At 39.9% G+C, this 18126-nt stretch overlaps 1 protein-coding gene across 2 annotated transcripts in view; it reads right to left on the reverse strand.

Moving 5' to 3' along the window:
* fhod3b (formin homology 2 domain containing 3b) overlaps positions 1-18126 on the reverse strand; it is a 98704-nt gene that overhangs the window by 68551 nt on the left and 12027 nt on the right. For both annotated transcript variants that reach the window (XM_034697359.1, XM_034697358.1), the window contains exon 3: positions 14617-14681. In XM_034697359.1, the coding sequence (XP_034553250.1) occupies positions 14617-14681 (65 nt within the window). The remainder of the gene's footprint in view (positions 1-14616; positions 14682-18126) is intronic.

Below are 18126 nucleotides of genomic sequence, written 5' to 3' on the forward strand. Positions count from 1 at the left end.
GGGCTTCATATTTTAAGACCAGAGGTTGCCGCTTGGTCGGCACACAACAGAGCGACTGCATCAATTAAACACAGCTTATAATTTATGAAACATGAAGGTATGTATGGGACATATGGCCTTATCTGCACTGAGACTCTTCCTCTTGCTTTCCCCTTTGCCTTCTCTCTGTGGTCCTGAAACACAGCTGTTGGAAGAGACTTTGGGATTTGGAGTGAATAACTGCCGTGCACCGTAAATGTGTCTATAAGTCACTCGTATGGCCATAATCGAGCTGTTCTGATCAAAAATTTGATGTATGTGTTTGTGTGTGCAGCCTGGCTTTTCTCCTGCGACATGCTCTCCGAGGGACAAAGCAGAGCAGACAGCAGCTGTCAGAAAGCAGGTGTGTGCACAGACTTGCATGCGTAGGCTTTTGGCAAGGTTGAGCTGGGGAACTTTGCGTACCTAAATGTAGAACAAGACAAAGCACAGCACCAAGTGTAAGCCAATGGTTTTAATAAGCCTACATGCCTAAAGATGTATCAGCTTTTGAAAATTGTGGATAAATAACCTACTGGCTAAATAATGATCAACTAAGGTTAAGTATTCCCTTGTGTCGAATCATGCCCACATGCCACAAATGTGTGAATCCAAAGACGTTTGATTCTTGCACCTTAACACCCCATTCTGACTTCTTTACTTATGGAAACCTTAAACCTGGTGGTCTACGTTTTTTGGAACTAAAAACATAAATGCTCAAAAGAAGACAAACTCGAATTCCATGAGGTTTCCTTTCAGCACAGCTGCTCAATTTGATACCACTTTAAACTCAGCTGCAGGAGTGGAAAGTTTAGATGGAGAATTGGGCTAATATGTGTTTTGTTAGGACAAATAAGACTGCCCTCTTTGTATGAAATATCTGGGTTTAATTCAGATAACTGATCAAATGAAGTGCACTGAAAATGTGTTGTGCACCCCCTGCTCTCTTTTGGATTATACGTCAATCTCTTAATCTCCTCTATCCAACTTTCCAATCCCAACTCGGTAGAAGCAGGAGGCTGTCAACAGGAGTCTGGTTCTGCTCGAGGTTTCTGCCTGTTAAAAGGAAGTTTTTCCTTGCCGCTGTAACTAGCTAAATACTGCGAGGTGCAATACTCATGGTGGATTAATTGGGATAAGATCGAGTCCTGTCAGAAAGAGGGGACTGGATCTTATCCGGTCAAGATGTTGGGGCTTTGTTCATAATTTAACAGAGAGTACGGTCTTCACCTGCTATGTTTGTTAAAGCGTCCTGAGATAACGTTTGTTTGGATTTAGCGCTATACAAATAAAGATTGATTGATGGCATTGAGGATATATTATCATAAACCCTGTTTGTATGAAAGTTTGCATCACACTTTCTATCATGTAAAAGCTGAGAAAATACATTGTTTTTCACTTGATCTCAGAATATTTGTTGTGAGTGTTTAACCCTCTGCAAAGGCCTGGGATGTCATCGATCACTTAATGACCAAACGGTATCTTTTTTTTTTTACAGTCAAGACTCCAATGTTTTGTTTTATATTAACTGGTACTTTAAAGTTGTAGTGGCAACTTTATACAAAAATATTTTTTGATACTGCTGCAGGACGTGAAGTTTCTGACTCGTGCTTTCTAAACAGACTAACTTGCTTCTTATCCAAAAAATGAAAGGGAGGTCAATATTTTTTATTTATTAATTTTTTATATTTTTGGCTTTTTTGCCTTTATTTTATAGGACAGCAGAAGAGAGACAGGAAATGTGGGGAGCAGAGAGCGGGGGAAGACGTTCAGGAAATGGTCGACCGGACCGGAATTGACCCGGCAACCCCTGCAACGTCGACTGTATCCTCTGTGTGTGGGGCGCTCAGACCGCTAGGCCACCAACGCCCTGGGAGGTTAATATTAAATGAAACAAATTGATATTTTTTTCAAAATATCGGCAGCTATCAAACAAAAGCCACTTCTCTTCTTTACCAAAAAAGTAGAAAACTATACAAAACTACGCTAAGCCCAACTCATCTCAACTTTACTTATTTAGCACCTTTCATACATACAAGCATGCAGCCCAAAGTGCTTCACAGAAGAACAGAACGACAGAAAACAACAGAAATGGTAAAATAATAGAAAACAGTCATCAATAAAATACTTAAAAATAAAATAAAATCAATACAGTAAAATCAATAAAATAAGTAAGAGTAGAAAGCAAAATTTAAAATCAGTTAAAAAAGATCAGATAAAAAGAAGAAATAAATAGATCAATAAGATGAATGAAAGTTGTTAGCTACAGTCAAAATAATCTGTTGCTCCAACTCCTGCTCAGATCAAAGCCTTCATTTCAGCGCACATGCTCAGATGCCAATTTACTCCAATCAACTGCACCGATTAAGGACAGCAGGCCAATTAAAGGCAGAGGTATTCTGACCAGCTAGACAAACATAGAACATTAGATTGAGAATATAAAATATGTTCAAAGGCAGTCTGACCAAGAGTATGACTAAGTCCATTATGTCTGTGTTGTTGTTGTTTTTTGATCCAATCAGAAAGCTGTGAAGACTATTCAAATGGTTTACCATAATTTAAGGTATAATCATTTATACCCCCATCCCCACTTCTTGAAAAAAAGAACAATAGACAAAAACATATAGAGCAAAAGAGGATAATACAATCAGTTTTGCATGTTTGTAAATTCTGTCCACCCCCTCTATTCAGTGTCCATGTGTGAATAGCAAATTCTGAATGAAACCTGATCTCGCCTCCCTCAGCTTTGTCTTGCACCTCCCATATACAAAAGGCATTCATCAGAGAACAAGCAGACAGAGCAGCCACTGATGTCACTGAATGGTGAGGTCCAGACACCGGGGGATATTCAAACATTTTTCTCATTTCCAAACACAGAGCTTAAAGGCTTATATTCAAGCTTTTATCTTATAAACAAGAAGTCTAAGCAAAACATTTTAGCATTTTATGTGTTCAATGATCCTTAAGTGACCGCCAAGAAAACCACCACGCAACACATCTGAATGGATCTGAATGGATCAGGACAGTGTTTGACAGATTCACTGCAAGATGAGACTTAACTTTACACAGCTTCAACCACAACAATGATGCAAACATGGCTTGCTTTCCTCACGACTTCAGGACACATCACTTGTGATTTATACCAATACAGATTTTCACCCCTCTTTATAATTCAGACTAAGCAAAAGCAGACAATGTTTCTTTTAGTCCAACCACAGAGGAATGAATGCTGAATTTATTATATGCTGCTCAAAAATCTGACAGTTTTTTTTTTTTGGCTGAATTTAAAACTTTCTCTACTTGAAAATGTCCTCAGTTGCTACTGCTTTCAAATAAAAGCTTTTATGATTCACTGTTATTACACTTTTAAATGAGTGTTTGTGGGACACTTTGCAAATAGAGCCATCCTAACTGCCAAACATGCCTGGATCTGTGAAGTGGGCTCTTCGCTGACATTCAAACAACACACTTGTTTCATTCTTGATCTTCTGTATGCCTCTCCCCTTGAGCTCCGAAGAATGTCAGACAAGTTGTCCAATCTTCTCCTGCTAAGACCACTCTAGAGTAGCCCCCTTCAGAGTCATGGGTGGGCTGCCAGAGGAGACTCTCCTGGTGCTTGAGCTCTTTATTTCAACAAGACTCTTCAACTGGACATCGTTAGGCACGGAGATAAAGGGACCAAGAATTCCAGCTTCAATTGAAGCCTTAATTGAAAGCCAAGAGTGGCTAGTGCTACTAATTGAGACTCTTTTTTTTTAAAGTTATATTTTGGACCTTTTTTAGTTTTTTCCTAAGTTATATTTTGGGGCATTTTGCCTCTAATGGACAGGACAGCTAAAGAAAGACAGGAAATGTGGGGAGCAGAGAGTGGGAGGACATGCAGCAGATGGTCGAGGCTGGAATCAAACCTGCGACCTCTGAGATGAGGACTATAGCTTCTGTATAAGGGGTGCTAGGCCAACGGCACCGCACTAATTAAGACTTTTTGATGGTCAAAATGTACCTTGCCATTGATGGAAATGTAGATTAGTTGCCTAATAGGGTAATTATTTTCCTTTATTGATCTTCATTTAAAGCTCCTGTGAGGAACTATCTGTTTGCGTTGATTTTAGTGTCCCTGGTGGACAATGTGAAACCTCTTGTCTCCTTGCTTTCTTACCACAAATGCATCACTCCTCGGGAATCTGTGATGTAGGAAATGTAAACAAAGGCTTTTTCTTCAGAGTGTTGTCAGTCGTCTGGTCCGACACCTACCCACTCACAGCAGTTTAAAATGTTCAATATAGAAATTGTAAATCTTTATGCTGATAGTCTTGTTTGCTTTTATGAGTCATAAAGAGGCATCACTGTTTATTCAGTCTGTTTTATGATCAACAAAAAACTCCTTATAGGAGCTTTAAGTCAAGCACCTGTATAATATTTGATTTGTCTTGTTTATGGTCCTTATTGTCTCTTAAAGTTGTCAGTGGCTGTAATCTTCCCCGTCCCATGGACAAATTATTTTTGTCATTCCTCGGACTCACTCTGTTTTTGGTAAAAGTGCTTTTAATGATTTTGCTCCCTTATCCTGGTCTGAGCTTCAAACTCACCTAAAACTGGATTGTATAATTCGATTGGAGGATTTAAAACTATAATTAAGGATCATCTGATCAGTTTGTGCACTTTTTTTAACTGCTTAACAGCTAATTTATTAATTGACGTAATAGTTACATGTTATTGTTTGTTGTTGTGTCTTTGTGCAACTTTTTATGCTGCTGTCTTGTCCAGGACTCCCTTGTTAGAGAGACTTTATATATCAATGGGAATATTCCTGTTAAAATAAAGGTTCAATAAACAAAAATAACATTTTCACTGTCTCCCTTACAAGTGTCAAATTCCTTTGAATATAGTAATGCACAACTTGTACTTGTTTTGTTCCTCATTCTTTAGAACTCCCAAATCCTTTCACACTACAGTGTTTAGTTTCAACTGCATGAACATGACCTGTTGAGAGGATGATAGTGAAAAAGGATATTTTGTTTCAAATCAAGGTCCTGAAATAATGATATCAAACTCCTCTCCTTGGACTCAAGCTTACATCACCTCTAATAATACCCACTGCAGTCGTGTCTTAGCCTTGAATATGTGTGAAACTGATAAAAAGAAAGAGGCATCTAATGGTCATGCTAATGTTTACAATGGATCAGTATGGTTGGAAATATCCCGCCTCCCCCTCTGGGTGGTTACAAAGAACCAGAGCACGAGTGAACTGCTATCAAATCATTAACACATCACCACAAATCGCCACATTACTTTCTACCTTTGCAAAAATACCTCATGGTGAATAACTCTAGAGTTTCTGTTGGCCCTCAGCCAGTCACCACAACACCATGTGAAACATAGGAAGCCACAGGTGCTCCACAGCCACAGCGCAGAGTGGAGTCATGGAGAGATTATAAAAAGGATATTGTTAATCTGTCATACACCGTGAAATGAAACAGCTACTGTTAACCTGATAAAACAGAAACATGAAACCTGCAATCATCATATTTGCACAGAGCATGAAAAGCTGCAAAGTCAGGAGGAGGAAGGTGAAGCAGGCAGAATGAGCTAAAAGAAAATAGTCGTGATATTTGTTGAGAAAATCTTTCTAAACCAGTTACAAAAGTGACATTTGGAGTTTATCGTCCAATTGAGCACATGGCCAAACCAGAGCTATACAAAAACCACTGCCACACCCCTTCAAACTCAGGACTAAACAATCCATGTCAATATTTATTTTTCATATGATGTCAGTGTCAAGACGAAGTCAATCATCACACATGAACGTGACAAAAATCCAATAAATACTCCTTCAAAGTAAAACAGAAATAGAAACTGATTCAAAGCCAGCCAGCTGTGGCAACACTACTTGATCCAAGGTGAGAGCAGAAATAACATCGCTGTTTCACCGAACGCTGCATGACTGACAGTTACTGTAACGACAAACAGAGGAAATATGAAGTTTTCTGCTTCTCTTAAGCATTTCTCATATTCTCCTGATTGATGCAGTGAGGGAAAGAGACATTTCCTTACAAAGGCATTGACATCAAAGCCGAAGGAGAGAAAAGGAGCCAGCGTGACATGTGAGGGAGGATGTGAGGAGGAATTCCATGGCACACTGGGATTTGGCTGAATGCCAGAAGGGGACTGAGTTATAGGTCAGAGTTTTTTTCGACTCAATACTGGCATTCAAATTCTGCCTGCATGCCTATATACTATAACCACTTCTCTGAACTTGAAATCCAATTATGACAAATGGAAGTAATTAAACAAAAACTTAAACTCTGCCAGGAAAGAACAGATGGAAGATATGAGGTGGCATATTTTCAAGTTTTGATTAAAATTTGGATTTAAAATTGGAAGACTTTGCTCCTTTTTTTGCTTTATTTCACAAAAAAGAGTGTTTGGAGGTCCTGGAGTGTCTGTGAAACAGAGCAAGATATTCAAAGATGAACACATGGGCTTCAGGAAACTGTTACGGTAAAGGAAGCAGGCATTTTCACTATGCATTGACAATCAAAGTCCAGCTTAAGGACAACAACTCTCAAGTTAACCTATATATAAAGGTTGTTGCTGTCCCTGACTTGTTAATTTAAGCAGAATGGCATTGACATACTGTACCTTTGCATTGTGTAATATAAGCAGTCCCTCCAGGATTTCGCAGGGTTTTTTGTGGTTGTTGCAAAGCCTGATTTTGCGACAGCTTTTTGAAAAAATTGCGGTGAAAGTTGTGATTTTTTTTGTTGCTTTTTTCCCCCAATAACATCTCAGGGGCAAGTAAATATGCTAAATTACAGTAGTTCTTAGAAAACATTCTTGATGTGGCCACTGTGACTGTATTTTGATTCTCCTGATTCACAGAAAAATGCCATGAAAGGGCTGTGTTGCACATTTACGACGGTGACAAAGGCACTTGGCAGACAGTCAGTTTACAGCACTCTGAAATGCATCTGCATCTTTCAACAAGGAGTTGATCAACACTTACTAAATGTGTCTGATGTATCACCAAACTGGAATAAATCAAGCTCTAGATGCGGAGCTTTTTACGGTAATGGCGGCAACAATGTCAATCCTCAAATATTAAACAGATGTCCCCCGGTTGTGTCTTTGTCACTAACGCACACAGGGAGTAAAAAATCTCAATGAAGATGACACAGATGCATATAGGCGGGGAGAGCTGGTTCATAAGATTGGTTGAATTTGCGTTGATAGTAGCGATCGCGAAATCGCAACTTCCTGGAGGGACTGTATAAGTGAAATCAATCTAAATGTACAGGTTTTCCTTGTGTACTCTCCTCCCTCTGTTCAGGATACACCAAGAGTGCACCGGCTGTGCAGAGGCACATCAAACCTCAGCTCCAAACCATCATGGACCACTTGTATAAATATACAATAAACAACTCTCCTCAGACTTCAAATAAATGTTGGTTAGGGCAAAAACAAACTCAGACTGCTTCCAAATTCTCCTTCCTGTGAGTGGTCAGATGTTTAGGCTCTGTGGCTGCTGAGGTTACACACCTGTCCATTTCAACAAGAGCTGCCCCAATCTCACAGCGGTGGTAAACACCAGAGTGGTTCACATGTCGTCTACTCACAGCGGGTCTTTTTATGTGTGCCACTTTGAAAAACTATATTTTGCAACAAGCTGGTTGTAAAATGTAACTTAACCCAATTTTGAACACATCATGTGATTTTGTCAGAAGTTTGGCTTGTTGTCAGGAGTGATTGTGAAAAAAAAGAAGAAGTGAATATCATTATTTACTCCACTTGAACTCAATAATGAGTCAATATGGTTCCTTGTCATCTACAAGAATATAGTTTTAGTGTCAGGCTACAAGCTCACTCGTCTCTTTCTATCCTGTAAACACAGCGAGGAAAAAACACTCCCCTCTCAGATGAAAACATAGACAGCTCTCTTCTTCTTGGACGGCTGAGGAGCAGCGCTGAGGGGCCTTACAACTGGAACCAGATGGCTTCTTAATACATGAATGCCTTTGCTCCAGTGTGTGCATGTGAACATGAGCGTGCTTACATGAATTAATGTTATAGAAGCCAACAGCACTGTGCAGTATGTGAGGCAGATCTAAAAAAAAACAGGCAACAATTAGCCTTAAGCTGAACAAACTATGCATAATGGTACTTTTTGTTGTGAGGGACAAAGCTACTGTTCTTTATGGTGGCCTATAAATGAAGTGTTAACCATGTTGTTATCTGTCTGCATGTAAGTTCTTGGGCTCACGACCAAACACAGAGAATATAAAAGCTAAGTGAGAGAAAGTGTGAGGTGAGTGATACCATCAAACCCTTCCACTGATCTACTTTTGCTATCAGCTGTGATTTGAAAAACACGACCTGCGCTTGACTCAACTCTCCTTCTGAGATTTTTGCAGGCTCCGATTTCTCCTCTTTGGCATGATGTTGTTTAGGTTGGCCTCATGGGGTGACTCTAAATCCATGATTCCATTTTAGGTCTGTTAACAGGAAGTCAAAAAGACGAGAGACCAGGACATTTGATCTTCCTGTGTGTCTCACGGTTGCACGGGTGATATGTACGTTTTTAATTATTCCCTTGCTTCCTCGGCACATGAGCACATATTTGATTTGACATTTTTGTGGAGAATCCTCAGTGTGTGATCCAACGCAAAGGTGCTTTGTAACAGAGCTATAACACAGATATAATTAACAAGAAAGGAATGTCTAAAAAATACATTAATAGATTGCAGTGAGCTGGACACGAGCCATATCCTTTGGTATGATTAACTGTCTGGGCTTCTACAAAATAAGATCACATTTATAAGCTGATCTTTTAATAGGCAGGTTAACTACAGGATCTGTTGATTTTACGTGTTCACAATACTGCTGAGGGCTTAATGCAGGTCTGGCAGAGTGTGTGGAAAAGACAGGCACCCCCATAACCCGCAGGAGATCTTATCGCCTCGAGAAAATGTGCTGACATCCCATACACTCATTTTCACACACATTAATTAGAAAAACAAACACGAAAGGCGTGCTGTTAACAGTAAATGTAGCTATGCAACTAGGTTGTTAGCTGCCAGGAACTCATCGTCCCACATGTTTTTTTCAGAGGGATAATCGCATAGAATTTACTGCTCATCATCTTTCCCTTTAACAACCACAGAGTTTGCAGTTGTCAACCTGAAGATCAAAACTATCAATTTGAAAAAATTATAGCACGAAAAAAAAAAGAAACGCAAGTCAACAGCAGTCGCAATGAACCATGTGCTGAGCCGGGATCATAAGAGGTTGTAAAACATAAGGCGGATAATCCACTAAGAATGTGTCACCTCTGATTACAGCCGTCACTCCTCAGCTGGGATCAATGTGTCGACAGATGAACCTGCTGTTAAAGGGAACAGGTTTTAAAGTTCTCAGTTTAAGATTTGTGAAAAGTTGCAGTGCATGCAAAAATAAAAGTTTGCACCTCCAACTGGTCTCCCAAGGTCGTGTGATCCACCTCACATCCACATAAAATGATTTGCAAGAGCATATCAGTGTTCAACATCATTTCCCAGGGATGCAGTAGAGTTATCTGGACTGCAGTTGATAGACTGAACTGATCCACTGTTAGCCTAGCATGGCAGTAGAGTAATTAATTGCCGGAGGAGCAGCTTCTGTCTGTACATCTGTATGAACTCAAGAAAAGTTTGTTAAAAGTCTTTACTTTGCTGAAGCTGGTGGTGATTACAAAACACATGTGCCATATGTTCATTCTCAAAGTAGAATCCCTTTTTTTCTTTATTTCTGCAGCCCACATTTTCATGTCTCTGTCTCTGAATTCTTCTCACCATCACCTCACGGCAGACTGAGGGACAAAACGGCACAGACGAAGAGAGCCTACTGTACTCATAGACAACAATAAAACAAGCTGAAGACTGCTTTAATCAGGCCCTCGCTACCACATCTAGTTCACCGACAACAATAACAGCCCAACAATTTAGACAGGCTGCGGCCAACGCTAACACGCAGAGAGAGTCAGTTTGAGTTTATTTTCATGATCCCAGGCTGTAGCGCTGGTCAAACAAATATAAACAAACTCTCACCACTGCTGGTTTCCTAATGACATAAAAATATTCAAAAGCTATTTCCTGTTCCCTACAAAGGGGATAATGCACATATCAAATAATACTTGATATTATGCATACAAAGACATACCCAAGGAGTTCAATGCTGTCTTAATGCTGAGGCTTAAAACTAGTACATAAGGAGTCAGAATAGCTATCTGATGTTTGCAGTGATTTGGGCATTTGAATCAAAGAAAAGCTACTTCTAGGAGCTAATTAGGACACCATAAATGTTTATAATTAGACTGTGGTTATTGAAAAAGGTTCCTTTTGTTAAACAGCCTGCATAACAACAGATTTTTGTACACAAACAGACTAACTACTTCTATGTGTGTTCACAACAAATCACTACACCAGTGGAGGATCAGTAAAAAAAGGTGTTGGATACACTTTTTGAACACTTTCCTTCCTCAACTGCCTCTTTGACACAGATCTTCTTCCTGGTCCATGCAGAGCCATATGTATGTGAGAGCTAATGCCAAAGATTAGGCAAGCCTGGATTAAGTCTTCCTGCGGTTCACGACACAGGCACACTGACACACAGACCTAAATGATTGCACACAGATACACACTAGCAGAGAGCTAGCCGTGTGATGTGTACACTTGGAAAACCCCTCAAACCAAAGAACATAAACAAAGTTATGTACTACTTCAATGAGACTTAAAATGCATGCAATGGGTTTTCCACAAAGCAGTGCTAATGACACAGACTGCATATATGAATGTGACCAACTCATCACTCATGTTAATGAAGGGGGCCTCTAGGATAAACAGAGTATCCTGACAACATGGGTGTGCTAATTTAGCACCCATTTACCAGTGAAAATACAGTCATAATGGGAGATTTAAATACAACAAATGACATCCCAAAAGTAATGTTTAGCAAAAATAAAACAAGAGTTATGTTATTAGAGATGCTTGTCAACTCATACAAAAGAAGCACCTCTCAGGGATTTCCAGAGATATAAAAAAGCACGCTTTAGAAGCTATTCTGATGTCTCTGTACATTTTGTACTGGTTATTATCCAAAAGTAGTTTGTTGCATCAGAGTGCAGCATTTTTCTTTTATTTCATAACAACCCTCATTATAGAAAGACAAAAGAGTATGATAAAAACAAAGACAATAAGGGGGCTCCTCGTTTTGACCCTTTTGGTCGTTATGAAACTGACAGCAGGGAAATGCTCAATCCCTTAATGCAGAGCAAGTGCACAGTCCAAAGAATACCATGCCATTTGTCTTCAGTAGAAACAAATTATCTGCCGTGTGTGGAGCAAGAAAATCACCCAGTAATTCTGCTCCCATGGGGCTGCGAGGTAAGCCCTCTAGTCAGATAAAATTAGGCTCAAACGTCTGAACAGGTTACAGTAACAGTGACCACCTCTCCCAGAGGAAATAAATCAGCTATAGCCTTACGGGCAGTCACTGAAGGAGGCTAGAGAAGGGCAACAGGTGGCTGTCAACTTAGAGAGAAAGAGGGTCATCATCCACTTAAAGAGGAGCAGCAAGTCTGTCTGCTGCTCCCCAGGTTACCACTAAGCTGAGCAAAGCGCCAGCAGGAGGAGAGAGAGGAGGGTAAAGACAGTTCAGAGTGGTGTGCAGACATTTGAAGACATGTTCAAACCTGTGACATCAGGCAAAAAACTGGATATGTATTCTTCCAACCCAGGGTTATGCAATCAGGGAGCTTCTGCCTACAATATTATTAACAATAGCAATGTTTGAACAGCCTGCTAATACCATACATTATAGGATTACCCGTCTGAGTTAAGTACTTGATTCAAACTTGTCAAAACCCCATAAAGACAGTGATGAATGCCTTTCAGCAAGAGTGATGCCAGGGACAACCTGATAACACGTCATATCAAATCAAAATTTCACCACTGGCTGTTGACACTGTGGCAAAAACGCTCTGTCTCAGGCTGGTCTTGAGAGTGGGGAAATGATGACAGTTAGTGGGCTGGGCACAGATGTAAGAGCAGCCTGAGGAGCTACAGGACCCCAACCATCTCTGATAGGGAAAAGTAGAGCAACATCCTGTGCTGTAATCCAGGCAATGGCAGCAGAGCTGGTTAGAGCATCTCTAAAAAAAACTTCAACTACATGCAGTTGTGATGATAGTAACAACGTTAGAAGTTATGACATATGGGCCATATGGGTCTATCAAATGCACAGCCTTGAAGGAGAGCTGCATGAGGACAGAAATGTCAGGATGAATATTACATTTTTAAATCAATGTTATCATCTTTAATTGAAAATTGTCTGTCAACTTGTTCTGTTTAGTTGGTAGCCTGGTAATAAACGTGATAATGTATGAGTCGCTGCCATAGACGTCCGGCTGCTGTGGACGTTCCAGACTCCAGCTGATACGGATGTACTGGACTTCACTACTACTACTACTACTACTACTATTAGTCTCATCACTATCATCACTCTCTCTCTCTTATTCTCCTCTATCCCTCTTTTCAACCCCAACTCGGTCAAAGCAGATGGCTGTCTAACATGAGTTTGGTTCTGCTCATGGTTTCTGCCTGTTAAAAGGACGTTTTTCCTCACTGCTGTAACTAGCAAATATGTAAGGTGCAATTCTCTTGGTGGATTAAGATGAGATGAGATTAAGTCCTGTCAGTAAGAGGGGGACTGGATCTTATCCTGTCTTGGTGATGGATCTTTGTTAATAATGTAACACAGAGTACAGTCTAGACCTGCTATGTTTGTAAAAGCATCTCGAGATAACGTTTGTTGTGATTTGGTGCTATACAAACAAAGACAGATAGATAGATAGATAGATAGATAGATAGATAGATGGATGGATGGATGGATGGATGGATGGATGGATGGATGGATGGATGGATGGATGGATGGATGGATGGATGGATGGATGGATGGATGGATGGATGGATGGATGGATGGATGGATGGATGGATGGATGGATGGATGGATGGATGGATGGATGGATGGATGGATGGATGGATGGATGGATGGATGGATGGATGGATAGATAGATAGATAGATAGATAGATAGATAGATAGATAGATAGATAGATAGATAGATAGATAGATAGATAGATAGATAGATAGATAGATAGATAGATAGATAGATAGATAGATAGATAGATAGATAGATAGATAGATAGATAGATAGATAGATAGATAGATAGATAGATAGATAGATAGATAGATAGATAGATAGATAGATAGATAGATAGATAGATAGATAGATAGATAGATTGATTGATTGATTGATTGATTGATTGATTGATTGATTGATTGATTGATTGATTGATTGATTGAAAGTGAACAGGTGTTAATGCAAGTTAGAATCCCTCCGCTTTGCAACAGGGTCCTGCTCACCCTGTCATGATTCTAATTAGCTTCACAACCTGTTCACTATACATTATCCCTTACTTATTGTAAAAACACAATCACGTAATCACACAACCTTGATCAATATGTAAGACCTAGATCTCATCAAAAAGAAGCTAACTCAGTCTCTAACCCCCATTTTCATGTGTCGAGATGAGCTGCCATGATGAAACAATCTCTGTAAAATAATCACTCTGGAGTTTCCAAACTTTCATATCTAACATTGTGCATCACTATGAAGAATAAATAACCAGATTCGACCTTTAGAGATAGTTCTCAGCTCATAGTGACTTCATTCACATGAAAAATGTCTGGGCCTTTGGTTTCCTTCTATTGCATTAGAGAAAAATGACCCAATACTCACGATTTATAGTCTAATAGCTTTTCCAGGCATCAGGTTATTTTTACACTTGGAGCCTGTTAAGGAGGCAGCATGTGTCTTTGTGTGAGAACGTGTGCTTCTCCACGTTCTGCTACTGATGGCCACAGTACTCAAAACAAACCCCTTGATTTACAAGGGCTTTGTATTTATGTCTTACATTATAGTTGCTTTAAACAAGGTGGCAAAATGATTAACACCCATTTATCAGTTACGTATTTCTAGAAAGATGCAGGAAAATTCTGCCTCTAACACCAGCTAAAACCAAATTCTGACAATGTACAATGTAGCAAATAAAGTCTGAGTAGTTAGCATTAACGTTTTAATCAAAAGCCGACCTCTGATAAACTCAAAGTGTGCATGTTAGTGTGTTCGCGTGCATGTCACAAGCAGGCGTGATGCATATGTTTCCACTCAGTGCTTTGTGCTAGTTCCCTCACATTACTCAAAGACACCAGGAGGTCCAATAAAACAAAGTGACAGAACACAGTAACTCCAAAAACAAAGTGTTTTCAGTCTCTCTTGTGTGTTACTGCTCTGTTTTTCACAGTGTTAAGACGCCGTTAATTCTCACTCGAATTAAGACTGTGGGCTGTTACTCAAAACTGCCACTGTGCAAGTTCAACTGGGACCTTCACCAAACAGTCCACCAGTAACAGAGGTGATCACAGCTCCTACCTCTGTGCTGGTAGAGACAGTGAAACTGAGCATGGTGAAGTAAGGTTTAGATTAAAATACAGTGTATCACTCACCAATGCAGGCATGAACTCTAACAGAGAGCTGCGTCCGTAGAATAATGCTGTGCTTCTTGCCTCTCCTGGAAGGAAAAAGGGACAAAATAGGAAAAGGGAAATGTTACTTGTTGGACGTAAAGCCATGTGGGATTTATGTGTGTGCCTTGTTGTGTGTGTGTGTGTGTGTGTGTGTATGAGTGTGTAGGATACACAAACAACTTCATCAAGATAAAGCAGCAGAATTTCTCTCTGCATTTAAAGTAGCCATCAGTATGCCACAGGTAGGCAGGCAGAGGCTGGCAAGAAAACACAGCTGAAGAGCCAATGCGCAAAAGTTTCAAATGTGTGTCAATCTTAAAGCTTTTTCAAACTATTGTTTTCAGTTTGGGCACAACTGAGGTGGCAGAAGAGAACGGGGACAGTCTCTGACGGTAAAATGAAAGATGGGAGCAGCTCAGAGGTCAACTCCACCCCCTGTGTTAATGGAGATATGCCAAGACCCTATCACCATCCTGTCAACTGCTTACAATGTCCCAGTGACAATCCAAAACAAAGACGACAACAATGCAGCCTGGTTCTATTCAGTTGTGAAAGTGAATGTGAGAGCAGTATCGTCCGCGGTGGCAGGACAATGTGTCGACTTGGGAGCAGCGTTTCAATTTATGTTGAAGATTCCGATGGTTGACTCTTAGTTGTTTTTGGTATTATTATTATTATCATTGTTTGTTTTTATTGTTATTGGTTTTTTTACCTTTTGCATGTATTTATTTATAAACATATGTAAATGTAATATATTTGTTTTAATGTTTTTTCACTATTTTTTATTTTGTCGTTTATTTTAAATAATTATCATTTATTAGGGCCCGAGCACCGCTGGTGGCGAAGGCCCTATTGTAACCCTAAGGGTTATTCTTCCGCCTAGGGAATCCTAGCTATTATTGTTTTTTTCATTCATTCACTTATTTTATTTTTAATCTTCTGCTTATAATGTGTAAAAATTCAAATGAACAGTTTTTGACAAAAAAAAAAAAAAAGAAATTTCTGTCAAATTTATTATTATTTATTAGAATGTTTTAGTTCCAACAAATCCAAGGAAAAGATCAAAAAGAGCCATGTGGCGGTCCATCTCTCAGGACGTCCCTACCTTGTGTGATACAGTTTACCTCAGGCTCCATCATTCAAAAAGAATGAAATCTGTAGAAAGGTTCACAAACTTATACCTCTATTCTTCAAACAAGGCTTCCAACACTAGCAGCAGAAGTTTTAACCTACAATGAATTAAGGGATTTTAAAGTCTAATTTTGTAAAGAATTATTTTCAGCCATCCATTATTCCATCCATCCATTATCTTGAGGGGGGGGGGGGGGGGCTGGTAGCCTATCCCAGCTGACATCTGGTGGAAGGCAGGGTACACCCTGGACATGTTGCCAACCTATCACAGGGCAAACATGGAGAGACAGACAACCATTCACGCACACACTCACAAACTACAGGCAATTTGGACTTGGTGAGCATGTTTTGGAAAATGTCCAAAATCATTTTCAGCCATAGATAATAAAATAAAATTCAAACGTAAGTCTATATTTACACCAGTGATAAAGGGTTTGCTGGATAGACACAGGATCCAATGATGCTCTTACTTTGAGAGAGGCTTGTTAAGGTAGTTTGAATATTTGGGGCTAATACATTTCCCTACCCTTGAAAACTTTTCCCAGCAAAACTCCTTTAAACATTTCTGCCTGTGTTCGCATCCCAAATGTGACCAAGTTTGACAGATAAAGCACATTCCAATCCAACGGTTTGAATTTCTGTGGTGAGACCCACTGTTTTAGGACCTTAGATTGAGCCTTTAACCCTCCGACTAGCTTAAGAAGCATTCAAACAAACCCAATAGATACAACTGTAGACAAGAGCACAGCAGGTAGAGTTGCTCAACATCCCCCCCCCTTCTATTTTGGCTCGCTGACAAATGGGCTTTTATGCCGTCTGCACAAAGGCAGTGTGATTTTTCAGACTGGCGCAGTGCCAGCAACAGACCACTGATGTTAGTGACAATCAGGATGCAGTGAGTATGACAGGATGAAAATAAATATGAATGGCTCCTAATAAAACACAAGAATAATGTGATAAATGGTCCACAAACTCAGGCACAAACTGACATTTTTCCCGTAGGAGACTGCACTGACATGCAAACAAGCGATTACACGACAGGGAGAGTCCTGTATATGCTCAGTGTTTTATCAAATATAATATCCATCAACAAGCAGGGTGACACAGGAGCAACATCTGTCAACATGGACCTGCACTAGTGAGATGAGACGGCAAACAGGAACTTAATCCTCTGTGATGCTGCAGAGGCAAAGGGGTAACCAGAGCCATTTTGTCACGAACGTCTGCTTTCTCTCCGCTCGACTGCAACAGTACCCCGTGCTTAACCAAGACCTGAGGCTACACAGACCAACATGCTCATTATCAAATTAAACAAATGTGCATAGAATATAAGTGAGGTTTAGATCCCCTCTCTGCAATTAAACCTGAAAAATGGACACTCCCACAGACAGTGCTTTGGGCATGTGAGGAAGGGCGGGGTCCAAATGTGGAGGAATAATTATAACTACAAAAGAATGGCAGCCAAATAATAAATTGGCTATATGTAGTGATTTATTACCTTACTTCTTCTTTGGTTTTCTTTTGCTTTTTGAATGTTCTGGTTTCTTCCAGTCGCCACATGTATTATCAACTTGAGTCAAGCTCAAATCAGCTAAATCTGATTAATCATGTGCTGTATCACGCTTTGTTGCTACCAATTTAATACTGCAACGCCTCTATTTAATAGTCTAATAAATAGCAAACCTGACTATGAACCAACACAATACTTTTTATAAAGTTTGACTTTATAGCTATTACCTTACAGGTCAAAATTAGAAGCCTTTATAGAAAATATAATGGAAACATATGGCCGGTTTATTCCTGAACACATGAAAAGAAACAGCACATAAATCTTTCACCTAAACAGCATAAACCTGATATTCATCATCATCACTTTACCTATCAAATGTTAAAACATGAACGCAGCTGTGGAAACGAAACCGCTTCACCTGCCAATAAGATCAAGCTCCACATTATTTTCTCCTCCATCCGCCTCCATCTTCCCATCACTGCTCTGTTGAACAGCACCCTCATAAAGCTTGGTCTTAATCCTGAGACCGGGGGTAGCAACAACTGGCCGGGTGGATGACTGCCAGTGATATCTACAGGAGCATTACTGGCACTGTTTATAAAACAACACAAAATGTGTACCAGCAGAAAGGCAACACACAAAGTTGGGATACAGCAAAGCCAGTAATACTCCTCAGAAGACTAATTAATGCCAGACATGAAGGCCCCACAGAGGTTGACTGACTCAGCATTTCTGTGTGAACACCCTTGCTCAGGAGACTCCTGTATCGGTGTCTTCGGGAGGACCTGCAGTGATCAAGTGAGCCAGGGGGGATTTGATGCAGAAGAAACAAGGTAAGAGACTGTATA

The sequence above is a fragment of the Notolabrus celidotus genome, chromosome 12, assembly GCF_009762535.1.
Source record: "Notolabrus celidotus isolate fNotCel1 chromosome 12, fNotCel1.pri, whole genome shotgun sequence".
In the NCBI taxonomy this organism is placed as follows: Eukaryota; Metazoa; Chordata; class Actinopteri; order Labriformes; family Labridae; genus Notolabrus; species Notolabrus celidotus.